Source organism: Oncorhynchus mykiss, chromosome 21, assembly GCF_013265735.2.
Source record: "Oncorhynchus mykiss isolate Arlee chromosome 21, USDA_OmykA_1.1, whole genome shotgun sequence".
Lineage (NCBI taxonomy): Eukaryota > Metazoa > Chordata > Actinopteri > Salmoniformes > Salmonidae > Oncorhynchus > Oncorhynchus mykiss.
Genome location: NC_048585.1, coordinates 27,401,975 through 27,421,107, shown reverse-complemented (window position 1 = coordinate 27,421,107; position 19,133 = coordinate 27,401,975). Strand labels below are relative to the sequence as shown.

Here is a 19,133-nt window from a genome sequence, read left to right as displayed (position 1 = left end):
CCCTTTGATACTCAAAGTAACCCTGCAGGTAGCTGCTTCAGCTGTCGTATGAAACGGCTGCTTCATCCTCTTATTAATATTCATAACACAGCTTTTGACTGATATGATGAAGGATATGAGGAGAGGATGGTTTCCATAGAGCACTTTACTTGCACAGATCAAAGGTTCAAATACAACAGAGGGAGAAAGAGTGAACTCCTGTAGACTAGACATACTCTTTTAGCTCTAAATCAATCATATATATATATATATATATATATATATGATTGATTTAGAGCTATATATATATATATACAGTGCCTTGCGAAAGTATTCGGCCCCCTTGAACTTTGCGACCTTTTGCCACATTTCAGGCTTCAAACATAAAGATATAAAACTGTATTTTTTGTGAAGAATCAACAACAAGTGGGACACAATCATGAAGTGGAACGACATGTATTGGAAATTTCAAACTTTATTAACAAATCAAAAACTGAAAAATTGGGCGTGCAAAATTATTCAGCCCCTTTACTTTCAGTGCAGCAAACTCTCTCCAGAAGGTCAGTGAGGATCTCTGAATGATCCAATGTTGACGTAAATGACTAATGATGATGAATACAATCCACCTGTGTGTAATCAAGTCTCCGTATAAATGCACCTGCACTGTGATAGTCTCAGAGGTCCGTTAAAAGCGCAGAGAGCATCATGAAGAACAAGGAACACACCAGGCAGGTCCGAGATACTGTTGTGAAGAAATTTAAAGCCGGATTTGGATACAAAAATATTTCCCAAGCTTTAAACATCCCAAGGAGCACTGTGCAAGCGATAATATTGAAATGGAAGGAGTATCAGACCACTGCAAATCTACCAAGACCTGGCCGTCCCTCTAAACTTTCAGCTCATACAAGGAGAAGACTGATCAGAGATGCAGCCAAGAGGCCCATGATCACTCTGGATGAACTGCGGAGATCTACAGCTGAGGTGGGAGACTCTGTCCATAGGACAACAATCAGTCGTATATTGCACAAATCTGGCCTTTATGGAAGAGTGGCAAGAAGAAAGCCATTTCTTAAAGATATCCATAAAAAGTGTCGTTTAAAGTTTGCCACAAGCCACCTGGGAGACACACCAAACATGTGGAAGAAGGTGCTCTGGTCAGATGAAACCAAAATTGAACTTTTTGGCAACAATGCAAAACGTTATGTTTAGCGTAAAAGTAACACAGCTGAACACACCATCCCCACTGTCAAACATGGTGGTGGCAGCATCATGGTTTGGGCCTGCTTTTCTTCAGCAGGGACAGGGAAGATGATTAAAATCGATGGGAAGATGGATGGAGACAAATACAGGACCATTCTGGAAGAAAACCTGATGGAGTCTGCAAAAGACCTGAGACTGGGACGGAGATTTGTCTTCCAACAAGACAATGATCCAAAACATAAAGCAAAATCTACAATGGAATGGTTCAAAAATAAACATATCCAGGTGTTAGAATGGCCAAGTCAAAGTCCAGACCTGAATCCAATCGAGAATCTGTGGAAAGAACTGAAAACTGCTGTTCACAAATGCTCTCCATCCAACCTCACTGAGCTCGAGCTGTTTTGTAAGGAATGGGAAAAAATGTCAGTCTCTCGATGTGCAAAACTGATAGAGACATACCCCAAGCGACTTACAGCTGTAATCGCAGCAAAAGGTGGCGCTACAAAGTATTAACTTAAGGGGGCTGAATAATTTTGCACGCCCAATTTTTCAGTTTTTGATTTGTTAAAAAAGTTTGAAATATCCAATAAATGTCGTTCCACTTCATGATTGTGTCCCACTTGTTGTTGATTCTTCACAAAAAAATACAGTTTTATATCTTTATGTTTGAAGCCTGAAATGTGGCAAAAGGTCGCAAAGTTCAAGGGGGCCGAATACTTTCGCAAGGCACTGTGTATATATATATATATATATATATATATATATATATATATATATATATATATATATATATATATATATATATATATATATATATATATATATATTATATATAAAGCTCTTTTTAGCAGTTGTTACAAAGTTCTTCTACAGTAGACCTTACCTCCATGTCCCCTCTCCTCTTCCTGTTCTCCTCCTCTGCCCCCACCTCCCTAACATATCTCCTCCTCTCCCCCTCTACAGAGAAGGCGGTGGCTTACATGGAGTCAGCAGACCAGATGGGGGACATGCAGGAGACTGCTGAGCCCCTGGGCCTGACCTGTGTCTCTCTCTGTCACTATGTCAGTGCCATCAACTCCTCGCCCAGGAACATTGGCAAGGACGGCAAGTTCCAGCTGCTTGTCTGCCTGGGGGCCAGGTGAGGGCGCCACTCACACACAGTGAGACAGAGGTGGGGCTGCAGAACTGTGCTGTAGTTGTTATTGGCACAAAGCATCCAGAGGGCTGTATTGGGAATCAACATCACACTTCTGAAAAGTCTCATTGGTGACATGGAACCAACTGTTTAGCAAACATACTCCTAATGATCTTCTCTCTCTCTCGCTCCTATCTATCTATCTAGAGATCGTCTGCTGATTCAGTGGCTCCCTCTGTTGGTGGAGTGTCCAGTGATCCAGCGGATGTACGAGGAGTCTGCTCTGCTGCGGGACCGGACCACAGTCAACGCTCTCATCGCTGTCCTGCAGACCCTCCACGACTTCCCCATCACTCTGGAGGCCTCGCTTGTCAAGGGCATCGACCTTTAACCCCTACCGCACAGCCTGCTGGGAAACCACCCAGCCCGTGACTACATTGCCCACAAACCCTTGCTCTGTTCCCTTTTGCCCTTTCACTGTTGTTGTTGTTGAGGCATGCTTCAGCTGATTCACTCTGGGGAAAAGTCACCTCATAGGGAGGAAGTAGGAAGTGAGGACTATGTAAAGAGACGAGATGGTTCGCTACCAAAGCAATCGATTCCACTGCTGCAGAGCAGAAGCTTGGGCTTTGGATCATTGAGTGATGATGCAGTATTATTATTACATAGCTTGTGGTTTTGAAAAATATCCTTTTTGATATTTAGTAAGAAGGGACCGTTTTTAAAGAAAACCCATGGATGTTCCACTATGTGCTAGATGTGTATAGCCCACTGTAGGTAGCTCTTCAATGGACACTTAGCCTGTGTGATGGAGATCCTATCTCTCTGTCTGCTGGATCCTGCTCCAACTTCAGCTAGCGTTAGCAAGCATGCCTGTGGGTCATAGTCAGCCAGGAAAAAGGAAACCAAAACAGAAAGTGACTGTTTGCCCCTGCTGCCTCTCCATAGTCTCTGCACTGGGAATATCTGTGGGTGAAACCTCATCATTTGGATGAAGATGACAACAAAGGAAAGGAGAACTGGATTCATCTGCTTTCAGCACTACACTGAGTTGTGTGTAACGCAGATTTTTGATTGGATGTTGGCTCATTTCTCTGTTGGACTGGATTCAACTACTGTGTTGGACTGAACATTTGCTCTGCTTTGAGATTGGCTAGCAGATCTTGGTGGACACAACCACTGCACTGGATTGGATAGGTCTTTCCTAGGAGGACAGCGGCTTTTCTAGGGTTGCGTGGACATTCCAACCAAATTACCGGCATTGACCTGACCCTATTTCAAACTGCGTGTGTATGTACAGAGTGTCCAAAACCATTAAGAACACCTTCCTAATATTGAGATTTGGGGCACCTTCCCCTTTTGCCCTCAGAACAGCCTGAATTCATCGGGGCATGGACTATACAAGGCGTGAAATGTTCCACAGGGATGCTGGCACATGTTGACTACAATGCTTCCCACAGTTGTCAAGTTGGCTGGATGTCCTTTGGGTGGTGGACCATTCTTGATACACAAGGGAAACTGTTGCGCGTGGAGAAACCCAGTAGTATTGCAGTTCTTGACACGAACCAGAACGCCTGGCACCTGCTACCATACCTTCAAAGAACTGTAAATATTTTGTCTCGCACATTCACCCTCTGAATGGCACACGTATATAATCCATATCTCAATTGTCTCAAGGCTTAAAAATCATTGTTTAACCTGTTTCCTCCCCTTTATCTACACTGATTGAAGTGGATTTAACAAGTGACATCAATAAGGGATCATAGCTTTCACCTGGATTCACCTGGTCAGTCTGTCATGGAAAGAGCAGGTGTTGATAATGTTTTGTACACTCAGTGAATGTGTTCTCCTGTTATTTTTATATTATGAATTGTAATGGTCAATGAATTCAATTTCATCCTGGTTTCTGTCATGCACAGTTTGTGTGTGTGTTTGTGGTCTGTCAGATCTGTGTGATTGTTGATCTCAAATGGACATTTTAGGACAGTTTCCTAATCTTGACAAGCATCACTCTGTGTGGTATTGAAATGTTCCAGCCCCTTATTTAATGTGATACATGTGAAATACACTGGAATATAAAACAATTGCAATAAGAACCTAACCATACGACCCCTAATGATGTTTTTATCATAAATGCCTCAAACCTTCCTATGATAAGTGGTTATTTTCTGGTGAGTGTTAACTCCTTCTGGGACTATTTCTAGCTGGTTGTATTTTTCAATCTAAAATAGATCTCTTGCCACTTTTTCAATCAACCTTGATGAACATGTTCCTATATTTCTGTAGCAACGAGTGTAAATATGACGTTTATGCATGTGTACTAAAAAAAGGGTGATCAAAATACCAGACAATGGATTTGAACCCAACCAAAAGGGAAAACAACTGACAGATTCCTAATCACAATTTTAACCACAGTACTTATGGTTCGTTTTCTTTCCAGTATTAACCCAGAAAAGGACACAGCATTTGTTTTTAATGTTCTGATTTGATGCATTTATTCTTAGAAACTGTGGTAGTGATCAAGAAAGTTTGAGACACTGTTTTGCGACCGGGGCAAAGAGCCGCCTGTGAAATATTTGGAAATTTAATTCTGTATGTTGATCCTTGTGACTTTTCCTTCTGTAACATTCACAGTTTAGTCCTGCGACTAGGTTCCTACTGTCTTATGTATCACGGATTCCAACAATAACAAACCTATCTACCTGTATGTATAAGAAGCCACAAACGTAGGAGGATGATCGACCCTATGTATAGGTGTTTTTAGTGCATTGCTGTGAGAAAAGTGTCTGTCTAGTGGAGAGAGAATAGGGTCCCTCTTTGCATCTCCTAAAGTGCTACTTCATGCGGTGTGCTCTGCTACTCGGCTGTATACTTTCTCTTAACACATTGCTACAGCTAGACTCATGCAGTAGTCCTGTACTTTACTTCTGTCTTTGTTACATAACCCCCCCCCCCTAGAATATCCGTCCTAATGTTACCAGGTAGGCAATGCTACTACTGAACCTTTCCTTTCCCACAAGTGCAGACGTAAACTGTATGTCCGGTGGGAGGAGATCATGTAATGAATGGAGTCCTATGTCCATATAAGAGTCAATGATCACTGTTCTGTTCTGATATTTATGATGCGCTTCATTAAACATTTGCTCAATATGTTAAACTGTTTAGTGTGCGTGTGCGTGTGCCCAGCCCTCAGGGAAAAATACATGTCCATTGTGATACTGAATCACCTCTATGGTTGGAGATGACATATGATCCTCATGAGAATTCAATGGTAAACAATATAACGTTTTACTCATTGAGCAACTTCTGATTCCTGTTTCACTACCAAAACAATTATTTGTAAATACATGGTATATCCTGTTATTTTGCGACTATTTTCTAGTTGAATAACATTTTCATTTTTTTGTTTATTGCATTTTTACTATTTATTTCAAAATACGCATTATTTACAGTTTTTTTTTCTTCAAAATAATAGTCTAACGATCTACTGTGCTCCACGTACCACACGTAGCCTACCTACAGACATGCTGCCACTATATTTTTTAGTAGTCACGCCTCCTTCCTTCGATTCACAGCGCACAGATTTCAACTGGACCCCCCCCCCCCCCATTTCCCGCGTAATTCCCCTCCTTGTATGGGCAAAACAATGCAGACGCAGTCAAAACGTCAGTTTCGTATGTAAATTGGTTTGATTGAAGAAAATCAGAAAATGGTGGAGTTGCCAAACGCGCATGCGTAAATATTTATAATACTCCTGGGAGAATCGCAAATGTGCGCTCCTCGCGTCCTCTCTGCTCTCCTCAAAACCCATTGGATGATAAAGCCAGAATTCTCGTCCCTCCGACATTTTCCTCCAATGGGTTTTGAAAAGGAGGTGAGGAGAGAGGACGCGAGCAAATACATTTGAGATTCTCCCCCAGACACGCAAGTAAAACGGAAACATCCGAACGGTGTATTCATTGTTACATGCGTTTAAATTGCCTACTAACGACGTCTTTTATCATCTTTACAACTCATTCATCATTGACTGTAACTCAAGGTAAGGACATTACTTTGCCAAACAGACAACCAATTCTATTTAAAACAATCTTCACACTATGTGCTGAAGTTATTCGAGGATGTAGGCTATTTAACGTGGTTAAATATATCTGTAAGCCATGAACCTTATTTAATATCCTAAATTGTTTTGAGCTTTTTGATGAGTTAACCAATGTGTTTTACTTCAGTGTTTGGCAGCCAATGACAAGCACTGGGAATTGTATTCGTGTTAATATGCGCGCTCCTTTCTTCTGCTTGGCATTTGGTGTCCGGTGACGAGGAATGTTCACATTCCTTGATCAGGACTAGAGTCCTACACATGTTTGTTTCTGTGCAACTGAACCATTGTAACCCGCACTGTTTTAATTGTTGCACTGTTTTAATTAGATGTATTGTTTTTTTCAAATAACTTATTGATGTTATGTAGGCTGGTTTCGTTTTCAAAATACCCCATACTGCCGCATCAACAAAACCTTACATGCAAACGGTGTAGGCTAGAATACTTGACTACGAGTTAACAATTTCGTTGTGATTTATCTAATGACAATTCCAATCTGAGTGAAAGACTGGGTGTCGTTTGAGTGACATGTGGGTGTGTGGCTCTGCGCCAAACATGCCACTGGGTCTCCTTTCAACATTGTTCAACCCTGGAACTTGTTTGCATGCATGGACTGTTCAGGTCTTATATCCTTTATTTCACACTTGTATTAATACAATTCCTAAATGTAAGTAGCAAACAGCTTCTCTGAAAATGTGCATGTTTACAGTCCGGCCATGGGTTTGGAACCTTACCATTGACGCATAATTATTCGGGAAACAGACTTAGTCATGCAGAAAGATGCGGTGTTAAGTGACACTTTGTATCAAGTAGTTGTTTGACGAACTCTTTGAAGCAGCATTCGTACTCGTAAGCTGGTCAAATTGTCTTCATATGGATGCTGCATGGGAACCAGAGGGGACCATGCTTTCTCCGTGGGTGGTGATGATCGATGTACATTCTCGACGCATGCAGGGCTTTTAAACAAACAAAAAAAATATTCAATAAACCAGTCGACAATGCAGTGGTTCTTACATTTGATCTAATTATTGATGAAAAAACGATTCAAAGCAGGTATTTTGATCGTAGTAAATTTCGCAAGCACACCACGGGTTCAGTGTACAGTCGGCACCACGCCGCCCGCCTGCATCCTTCGAAGCATGTTGCCATTTTCGAGTTAGGCAATAGGCCCTACGTCAGAGCTGGTATTATACAATCGTTTGTGCCGTTTAAGATTTACGACGAGTCCCACTGACCATATTTATGGCTTTTACGGTGTGATATTTGTTGTTTTTAAGTAGGCTATTCAATTCACCGTGTTTAGCTTAACATTTTTGCATGATGAAACAGCCTCAATCACGATGTATCAACTCCCTTTTATCGATTTTCATATCATAATCGGCTCTGACCACTGACATTCGAGCATCACATGGATGCTGCCACATGCCCGCATCCCTGCCATAGGGAGTCAGGACCACATGGCTTTTCGTTGCATCAGCACTGCGGTTGCATAACAGCGTCGCGGTACATGGCCAGGCTGTCCTGTTCTGGTCTCATTGACGTGATGACGGATATCCTAGTTCTCTCTGTCTGGGACTCTAGGCAATGCTAGCGTTAAGGGGGCTCGTCTCCACAGCATTGTGTGACGCAGGCCTATGACTGTATTATGTTCATAGTAATGCATGAACAAGGCCATATCCATGAACTGCTTTTCTATACAACTAAAACACTCCAGAATGCTGTTTGGAGAACAGCAAAAATGACTCCGGCCATTATCTTGGCTGCTGTAGGTTGTTTCACCTCAGTCAATCTACAAATACAGCCTATTAGCTATACAATTGTAATGTTCAGCTGGGAAATGTGAGAAATTATTCATACTTTAGCATTGGATTAAATTAGAATGTATTACATTTTATACAACTGTATTGATTGCATTTTAATGTAGGCCTATAAGGGAAGATATTTGAATTTAAAACTTTTTTTTTAAGCTTAACTTTTTTGAGAACATTATTAGATTCTCGGGGGACCGCCAAAAATGAGGGACAGACTCCCAAATTTTGGACCCACTGTACTAACCTCTGAGTGCTTTCTCTGTCTTTGCGTTCTCTTGCATGCATTGCACATGCCTCAGCCTCACCACTGAGTGCCACATCACTTTCTCTCAGTAGCCTACTTACTCTCTTTATAGCAAAGTTATGAGGACTTAGTAGTAGGGTTGCAAAGGGTCAGAAACTTTCCAGAAAATGTCCATGGGAAGTTAAGCCAGGGAATTTTGCAAAAATGTATCCAAAAAGTTAGTTTATAACAGTGACTTTTTGTTGTGGGATACACAAGGCAATTCTAGGTCTTGTGGCATATTCTGGTTAAACTATCCCCAATTGCAACCCTCTGCATGCACAGTGCATTCTTCCATCACATGTACAGCTGATTCTCAAGATCTTGCACACTAATGATATGCTATTGAGCCCACACTACTACACTGTCTGAGCCAAGGACTACATGCTTTCTGGTAAGTTTTGATTACGATACTGGGTGGGGTGAATATATTTTGACACTTTTTTTCTTAACTAGCAAAGTATGTTTTGATCATTTATAACTTAACAATTTCTGCTAGTTAGATTTTTCTACCATGTGGGTTTTAGCTTGCTTGAGCCTGAAACCATGAGTGTTAATTCACCGGTTTCCATGCATGTTTCATTTTAAAATGTTTATCTTACAAAGGAGTTGTTTAATCTAACTGCTTAACTTTTTATCTGTACATGGAATTGTATTTGAGTTAATTAAAACTTTTTTGTCTTTCTACAGAAATGGCACAGGCACTGATGTGTGGAGACATTTTACTGCAGCTAATATAGAAGGAGAGCTGTGTACATTTGCAAATGCTGTGTGAAATCATATGTGAAGAATGCAAGAAAGATGCAGAATCATCTGGCCAGGTGCATAAAGTTCCCTCAGCGCTCACAACAAGCAACCTCTGACAAAGTCCCTCTACTTCTATTCAAGGTGAAAATGATGAATCCGACACCTTAACGATAGCAACAGCTCATGGTCCTCCTGGAATCAGAAGTTTGTTTGACTCAATGGAGGAACGTAGTCAGAGAAATGCTGACGAATGTCTTGCTCGAGCTGTGTATGCAACTGGTTCACCTCTGATGCTCACAGACAATGTGTATTGGAAGAGATTTCTGAAAGTTCTTTGCCCAGCATACACCCCTCCAACCAGACATGCTTTATCTACTCATTGGCTGGTTGCAGCGTTCAAGTGAAGGTCAAGCAAATCATAGAGAAAGTGGACTGTATAGTAAACACCTCTGATGTGTGGTCGAATGCTGGTGGGCAAGGAATAATTGACTACATCTCCACCCAACCAGTATTTTACAAGAGCACAGACACAAGGGACAACAGACACCAGTCTTTACATTGCAGATGAGCTGAAGGCAGTCATCAATGACCTTGGACCACAGAAGGTATTTGCACTGGTGATGGACAATGCTGCGAACACGGAGGCTGCTTGGTCTAAAGTGGAGAACTCCTACCCTCACATCACACCCATTAGCTGTGCTGCTCCTGCATTGAATCTGCTCCTCAAGGACATCATGGCACTGAAGACAATCTATACACTCTACACAAGAGGCAAGGAAATGGTTAGGTATGTAAAGGGTCATTAAGTTATAGACGCAATCTACCTCACCAAGCAAAGTGAGAAGAATAAGATCACCACATTGAAGCTGCCTAGCAACATCTGTTGAGGTGGTGTTGTCATCATGTTTGACAGTCTCCTGGAGGGGAAGGAGTCTCCAAGAAATGGCTATATCAGTCTGCCAATATGCACAGCCCCATCAAGAGGATCCTCCTGGATGATGTGTTTTGGGAGAGAGTGGTAAGCAGCAAAATTCCTGAAACCTATAGCAGTAGCCATTGCACGGATTAAGGGAGACAATGCCATCCTGTCTGATGTTCAGACTCTGCTTGCCGATGTAACAGAAGAAATTAAGCATGAAGACTTCTGCCTGAAGCCCATACATGCCACAGCGTATATGTTGGACCCTAAGTATGCTGGCAAGAGCATCCTGTCTGGTGCAGAGATCAACAAGGCTTATGGTGTCATCGCTACTGTGTTTCGGCTCCTTGGTCTAGATGAGGGCACGGTTCTTAGCATTCCTGCGAAGTACACTTCCAAGCAAGTGCTTTGGGACGGAGATGCAATATGGCAGTCGTGCCAACATATCTCATCAGCCACCTGGTGGAAGGGACTGTGGCTCTGAGGCTCTTTCCCCTGTTGCCTCCAACTCCAAATCCCACCAGCCTCAGCTGCCTCAGCGAGCAACTGGTCTTTGTTTTTAGAACACACACACCAAAGCACTCAGCAGGCTGACCAATACAAGGGTTGAACATTTGTTGGCCATCTGGGAACATTTGAGGCTTTTTTTGAGCCTGACAATGAGCCATCCTCAAGGTTGGAAAGGGACAGTGAAGAGGAGGCCTCAGTCTGTTCAAGAGGTGGACGTCCAGGGAGAAGACATGGAAGCCTGAGAGAAAGACATCCAAAGCTTTCGTTTCTAGGCTATCATTTTAAAAACGTTTTTGGGAGATGTGATGGCTCATGGGGATCATTCAACATTCCCCATTTGTTCAGTGAGATCATCCCATGTGAAGAGTCAACTCATCTGAATCAAGTTCAATTTGTAAATAAACAATTGTTGTATTTCTATTGGAACGATTTAATCATTTGCAATGATGTCTACTTATGAGAAGGTTTGTTTGTCTCCATATGGTAAATGGATCCAGTGCATAAAACATTGTCATTTAAATGGTATTAATATTAATTTCCCACGGAAAGTTTCCACCTCTGAATATTCCCAAAAATGTGCAACCCTACTTAGTTTGTGTGTGTGTGTATGTATGTATGTATGTATGTATGTATATATATATATATATATATATATCTGCTCAAAAAAATAATGGGAAAACTAAAATACCACATTCTAGATCTGAATTTAATATTCTTATTGAATACTTTTTTTCTTTACATAGTTGAATGTGCTGACAACAAAATCACACAAATTATCAATGGAAATCAAATTTATCAACCCATGGAGGTCTGGATTTGGAGTCACACTCAAAATTAAAGTGGAAAAGCACACTACAGGCTGATCCAACTTTGATGTAATGTCCTTAAAACAAGTCAAAATGAGGCTCAGTAGTGTGTGTGTGTGTGTCCTCCACGTGCCTGTATGACCTCCCTACAACGCCTGGGCATGCTCCTGATGAGGTGGCGGATGGTCTCCTGAGGGATCTCCTCCCAGACCTGGACTAAAGCATCCGCCAACTCCTGGACAGTCTGGTGGCGTTGGTGGATGGAACGAGACATGATGTCCCAGATGTGCTCAATTGGATTCAGGTCTGGGGAACGGGCGGGCCAGTCCATAGCATCAATGCCTTCCTCTTGCAGGAACTGCTGACACACTCCAGCCACATGAGGTCTTGCATTAGGAGGAACCCAGGGACAACTGCACCAGCATACGGTCTCACAAGGCGTCTGAGGATCTCATCTCGGTACCTAATGGCAGTCAGGCTACCTCTGGGGAGCACATGGAGGGCTGTGCGGCTCCCCAAAGAAATGCCACCCCACACCATGACTGACCCACCGCCAAACCAGTCATGCTGGAGGATGTTGCAGGCAGTAGAACGTTCTCCACGGCGTCTCCAGACTGTCATGTCTGTTACATGTGCTCAGTGTGAACCTGCTTTAATCTGTGAAGAGCACAGGGTGCCATTGGCAAATTTGCCAATCTTGGTGTTCTCTGGCAAATGCCAAACGTCCTGCACGGTGTTGGGCTGTAAGCACAACCCCCACCTGTGGACGTCGGGCCCTCATACCACCCTCATGGAGTCTGTTTCTGACCGTTTGAGCAGACACATGCACATTTGTGGCCTGCTGGAGGTCATTTTGCAGGGCTCTGGCAGTGCTCCTCCTGCTCCACCTTGCACAAAGGCGGAGGTAGCGGTCCTGCTGCTGGGTTGTTGCCCTCCTACGGCCTCCTCCACGTCTCCTGATGTACTGGCCTGTCTCCTGGGAGCGCCTCCACGCTCTGGACACTACGCTGACAGACACAGCAAATCTTCTTGCCACAGCTCGCATTGATGTGCCATCCTGGATGAGCTGCACTACCTGAGCCACTTGTGTGGGTTGTAGACTCCGTCTCATGCTACCACTAGAGTGAAAGCACCGCCAGCATTCAAAAGTGACCAAAACATTAGCCAGGAAGCGTAGGAACTGAGAAGTGGTCTGTGGTCATCACTTGCAGAACCACTCCTTTATTGGGGGTGTCTTGCTAATTGCCTATAATTTTCACCTGTTGTCTATTCCATTTGCACAACAGCATGTGAAATGTATTGTCAATCAGTGTTGCTTCCTAAGTGGACAGTTTGATTTCACAGAAGTGTGATTGACTTGGAGTTACATTGTGTTTAAGTGCTCCCTTTGTTTTTTTGAGCAGTGTATATTACACAGTTGAAGTTTACATTAACTTGTTTTTCAACCACTCCACATGTGGTGTTAGCAAACTATAGTTTTGGCAAGTCAGTTAGGACATCTACTTTGTGCATGACACAAGTAACTTTAACAATTGTTTACACAGATTATTTCACTTATAATTCACTATCACAATTCCAGTGGGTCAGAAGTTTACATGCACTAAGTTGACTGTGCCTTTTTAAACAGCTTGGAAAATTCCAGAAAAGGATGTCATAGCTTCTGATAAGCTAATTGACATAATTTGAGTCAATTGGAGGTGTACCTGTGGATGTATTTCAAGGCTTACCTTCAAACCCAGTGCCTCTTCGCAAGTATAAACACCATGGGACCACACAGCCGTCATACAGCTCAGGAAGGAGACACGTTCTGTCTCCTAGAGATGAACGTACTTTGGTGCAATAAGTGCAAATCAATCACCGAACAACAGCAAAGGACCTTGTGAAGATGCTGGAGGAAACGGGTACAAAAGTATCTATATCCACAGTAAAACGAGTCCTATATTGACATAACCAGAAAGGCCGCTCAGCAAGGAAGAAGCCACTGCTCCAAAACCGCCATAAAGAAACCAGGCTACTGTTTGCAACTGCACATGGACAAATACCGTACTTTTTGGAGAAATGTCCTCTGGTCTGATGAAACAAAAATGGAACTATTTTGCCATGATGACCATCGTTATGTTTGGATGGAAAAGGGGGAGTCTTGCAAGCCGAAGAACACCATCCCAACCGTGAAACACGGGGGTGGCAGAATCATGTTGTGGGGGTGCTTTGCTGCAGGAGGGACTGGTGCACTTCACAAAATGGATGACATCATGAGGGAGGAAAATTGTGTATATATTGAAGCAACATGTCAAGACATCAGTCAGGAAGCTAAAGCTTGGTTGTAAAGGGGTCTTCCAAATGGACAATGACCCCAAGCACACTTCCAAAGTTGTGGCTGATTTTTCTTTAGATTTTTACCATGATGTCAAGCCTAGAGGCACTGAGTTTGAAGGTTGGCCTTGAAATACATCCACAGGTACACCTCAAATGATGTCAATTAGCCTATCGGAAGCGTCTAAAGCCATGACATTTTCCAAGCTGTTTTAAGGCACAGTGAACTTCTGACCCACTGGAATTGCGATACAGTGAAATAATCTGTCAAACAATTGTTTGAGAATTACTTGTCATGCACAAAGTATATGTCCTAACAGACTTGCCAAAACTATAGTTGGTTAACAAAACATTTGGAGTGGTTGAAAAACAAGTTTTTAATGACTCCAATTTAGGTGTAGTTAAACTTCTGACTTGAAGTGTGTGTGATAGATCTATATATCAGCTGGTTTAGAAGTTCTAGACAGAACCCTTCAACAACCATAATAGAAGTCTCTGCCAGCAGCTAGCCTCCTGACTGACATGTAAGAAACTACTTGCCAATTGTGTAGTCATTCTTCAAGAGTTGCTTTTGTTTGTTTGGGTGGACAGGAGTCGCAGGACGGTTTTTAAACTGTCCTCTTTTTTTTTTCAAATTAGAAAAAATAAAAGTTACAGCCATGTGTGAATTATGAAGACTGTTCTTCCATGCTGTTGTGAACTGAACTCTCATGAGATGGTTCTAGGACTGTTAACTCTTATGAACAGTGGACCTTTAAATAAAAACAGTCAATCTACCTGTATACTGTTGAATCAGTGAGTAAGCTATCCTCCACGAAATAGACAGGTGTCATCATAATCCTGGCCAGATTACATATCATATCCACAGATTATTACAAACACATCTATGTAAGTTATCATTTGCTTTATTTCTCCCATCCTGTGTGTTCCAGATGTTTGGCTTCCACAAGCCCAAGATGTACCGGAGCCTAGACGGTTGCTGTATCTGTCGGGCCAAGTCCTCCAGCTCCCGCTTCACCGACAGCAAGCGCTATGAGAGGGACTTTCACAGCTGCTTTGGGTGAGTGGACCACTCCTCTATACCCTGGCTCAGACCCAGAGCTCAGACCCTGGGCAGATCTAGCTCTCAGCCTCCCTCTGCAGCTCAACTCTGGGGGTAGAGAGGTCTGAGGCCTTCAGACTTTCTGTCAGATTTGGACAATACAGAAATTGTAATTGTTTTAGGATTCTTGTCTGTTCATTCTCATGACTATTAAGTCACTAATGCAATTAGATGTTGTTAGGGAAGATTCAGAATTTGTTGGTAACATATGTTAGATGTTTTATATTCATCAAATGTGTGTAAGTTAATTCTCATCAGAATGGTATTTTTGTGTTATTCTGTGGTGAGGTTGCAGTTATCTGTTCTATGTCAAAACTAAGTTGCCTGGGCCGCTGAGAGGGGAGAGGTCAAAGTGTCATCATGTGTAAACATATCTTTCACTCTCTACCTTTCCCATAGTGGGGAAAGGAAGGTTGCAGTGTCTGGAATCATTCTATGCTCCCTCTTATGTTGTTTCTATCTTAACCTATAGCCTCACCCTCCTCTCCGTGAGCTTGTCCAGGAGGTTGTATTTTGAGTTGGTTGTATCTAAATGACAATTTGATATATGCCTGTTGATTTGGAGGATTGGTTTATGGTTCTGGGGTTTGGGAAAGGAGACAAAGCTGAACGATGAATTATGTCTATGCTGTCTTATCCTGTGTGTGTGTCTTTACTATAAAGGACCTCATTTACAATGTGGAAGGGGCTCTCAGAGAATTCACTGAGAGACACTGAATTTATCTGAGAGTCACAGGGTTGTGATAGAGCTCACATAATTAAAGATGGACTTTGATAACTAACTCTGACTTGTGTGTGTGGTTTGCTCCCATGATTTGGTAAATAGAGGAAATTTCCACGACAATGTTCATTCCGTTTTGGAAACAGTTTTGTTTTAACTCCCAGTGCAATAACTTAAACTCCTTGGGTAGAAGACTTAATTATTTATCAAACTAGGACACATTTCCCTTCTCATTTAAATAAGTATTTTTGTATGAAACCAGAATTGAAAGAGTTTTACGTCCTCACCTTGTCACTTTGCCTATCCGCTATTGGCCGGGCCAGTATGCGTCGGTTCATTGCTATGGTAACCGGTGACGTAAGTCAACAGGAGAAGCGTTCTAGCAGAAAATAGCTCTGACCGACTCGCACTGACTGGAGCAGGGATCATAATAACCATACGCTGAGCTTCAAGGCTGTCATCATTCATTCTTTCTCCCCTATAATTTTCCCTCCAGGCTGAGTGAGGTACGTTTTGGGGAGATCTGTAATGCCTGTGTTCTCCTGGTGAAAAGGTGGAAGAAACTCCCAGCTGGCTCCATAAAGAACTGGAATCATGTAAGGCCTCTCAGAATCCATCCATACTCCCTGTCCTACTCCCATCCACTCTCAGTATTCCATATAAGTCTTAAACAACACTATTACTGGGAGTGACTGACGCAACACCTGTAGGCATATAATAACCGCTTTTCCTTAGATACAGTACACTGTTTATTTGCTGCCCTATAGGCCATTCTATACATTGATGCAGTTACCTTGGAAACAGACATCCACCCATCTGTCACTCAACCCTTCTCTCCTGTGTCACAGGTTGTTGATGCTAAAGGTTCCGGGTCAAGCTGGAAGATGACAGTGAGGTCCAAGAAGATGAAGAGGCGAGCCAGGCCAAGTCAGATCAGCCGAGTGCAGAAGGAGCTCAAGAGACGCAGTAAGCAGATGATACTCTGTGCTCGGCTATGCTGCCTTGTGCAGTGTAAACTTTGGGGTTTCAAAACTAAATGGATCTCAACTCTTCTCTCCATTATTTGTCCTGCCTAAAGGGCTGTGAAACGAGATCTTGATTGATATTTCTGGACTAATTCCAAAATAAATATTACAGATGTTTACCTGAACCGTGCCTGCTATGTTATGAATAAGTTGAGATGAGTTTCTGATTGTGCCCTGCCCCCCACAGACTCTGACGCCCACAGCACCACCTCCAGTGCCTCCCCTGCCCATTCTCCCAGCTACAGCAACCAATCAGACGAGGGCTCGGACATGGAACTCTCACCTGGTGCCACCCACTTGCCAGTCTTCTCTTTCCTGGACCTCACCTACTGGAAAAGGTAATGGCTAGGATGGTGGAATCGGTCATTTATCAGGCCCCAAACGGACAGAAACTAATGAGGAACTACCTGAACTTTTCCAATGAGAAACCATTTTTCTGTTGCAAAATGCCTTGCTACGGTGTACCCAAATGAATGCAACCCATGTTATACTCGACCAGTCTTGGTTCAGATGCTGTATTTCCTCCTTTTAATGCATAATTAACTCCATAGCCCCATTTAATCCTCCTTCATGGCACATTTGTTTGATTTGGTTTACTCTCTCACTATAGTGCTTTGCTGTCTTGACCGTCCTCTGTGGGTTTTAGGCAGAAGGTGTGCTGTGGCATCATCTACAAGGGACGCTTCGGAGAGGTACTCTTAGACCCCCACCTCTATAAGCCCTGCTGCCAGAAGAAACAACAGCATGAGCCAGAGGAGGAAGCACAGGCGAGCAGAGCGAACGTGATGAGCCCCACGCCACTGAACATCCCACTCACTCCCCCAGGTCAAAGATGAGGGGCGGAGGAATAGTGGGGATTTGATGTCATAATGTCTCACAGAGAAATCACATGACACTCTACAGAAGTCAGGTGGAGACCGTTGGGATTTTATGACGTTCTGGAGCGCTCTCAAGACAGTCTTCTGGGATTGCTTTCTATTCAAGGGCAGCTGGACTACTTCTAAAATGTTGCGTTCTGTACCAGGAGGGCAAGGTTTGTTATTTTATATCTGTTAACAATGATGGACTCTTGCCCCCCCCCCCCCCCCCCTTTCTCTCTGAGTGCTATGAGATTGTGAATATTCACAATTTGTTTTCAATATGAAATGCTGGATCCACTAAAGCTGTATGAGAAATGGAGACCTCTGGAACTGTACCTTTTTGTAGTAGGATAGAGCCATATCCATTAGGATCGAGAACAGCCTTCCACACTCTGCCTTCTCCTGTCCTGTACCCCATACACACACTGGGTCTGGTCACTTTCTGAAAGGATTTATTCTCTTTTATTTCGCTTGTCCTTCCCTTAACATGGTCATTGATCGGACTCCTAATAAAGGGTAAAGCTGTAGAAATTTGGCAAAATCAATTTGTCAGAGGTGTGGGAAGCAATTCAGTTTTTTTATTTTTTTTAATCTGACCAGAGCTTTATTCTTTGAGGTTTCTTTGTTAAAGGGACATGTCTACACAACCAATGTCATATCCAGCCTTGACTGTGCACCAGGTGTACTCTCTGATATATTGATTCTATACTCTTTCCAGTGCACATTTTAACATTTGATATTGTAATATGTAAGGCCAGTGATATTGTTCCGTGTCTTTGGATGTACATACAAAGCACATTCAAACGTTCGAGGGAGCCTATAGTGTGCCCTATAGCGCTCTCGATCGCCAGTCCTCACCTGAACCAATATAAGCTAAAAACCCACAAACTGACCTTGGAGCAGCACTTTTTGAGCACTTCCTATCTCAGTCTACAGACCAGTTCCATTTAGTTTCCTAGCCCCTTAGAGCATATCTGAAGGTGACGGTATAGTGGACACTTATTTATTCCTTTTTTTAGTTATTTGAACACACACAGGGTTCTGGGAAGGGGCTATGGTGCTAAATGGAACAAGGCCTATGGACCTTCTTATGATGTCAAAAGACTGGCGAGTGGGCCAACCAAAAAGCTTCCCTGGTTTTCTCCTATTGAGAATTTTGATGCCCTTTAATTGTGCTTTAAGTTTGATGCCTTTCCAGAATTTTTCGAGTCCTGTACAACTCGGTTGTACAAATCCGTCTACATCTCTTGCATGATGTTAGTGGTGAAATAATAACACTATTTTCGTCTGCCACTGGGCCTCTGGCGCAAATACTGTACAGTTCTGAATATTTTTGTGTATATAAGGGGGGGGGGGGGGGCGCTACAATGTAATGAATAGATCGCAAAAATGTTGTTCTTAGTATTGTTATAGACAGTGCCTTGCGAAAGTATTTCGTCACCCTTGAACTTTGCGACCTTTTGCCACATTTCAGGCTTCAAACATAAAGATATAAAACTGTATTTTTTTGTGAATAATCAACAAGTGGGACACAATCATGAAGTGGAATGACATTTATTGGATATTTCAAACTTTTTTAACAAATCCAAAACTGAAAAATTGGGCGTGCAAAATTATTCAGCCCCT

General features: G+C 42.6%; 1 protein-coding gene and 1 pseudogene across 8 annotated transcripts in view; both read left to right on the top strand.

The window, feature by feature from the left end:
• Positions 1–5,471, top strand: part of LOC110500172 (DENN domain-containing protein 5B) — a 75,581-nt gene extending 70,110 nt beyond the window's left edge. For all 8 annotated transcript variants that reach the window (XM_036957527.1, XM_036957522.1, XM_021577373.2 and 5 more), the window contains 2 exons: positions 2,143–2,317; positions 2,522–5,471. In XM_036957527.1, coding sequence (XP_036813422.1) covers positions 2,143–2,317; positions 2,522–2,705 — 359 coding nt within the window. In that variant the 3' untranslated portion in view covers positions 2,706–5,471. The remainder of the gene's footprint in view (positions 1–2,142; positions 2,318–2,521) is intronic.
• A 591-nt stretch (positions 5,472–6,062) lies between these two features.
• On the top strand, positions 6,063–18,884 carry LOC110500171 (annotated as a pseudogene).
• The last annotated feature ends 249 nt before the right edge of the window (positions 18,885–19,133 follow it).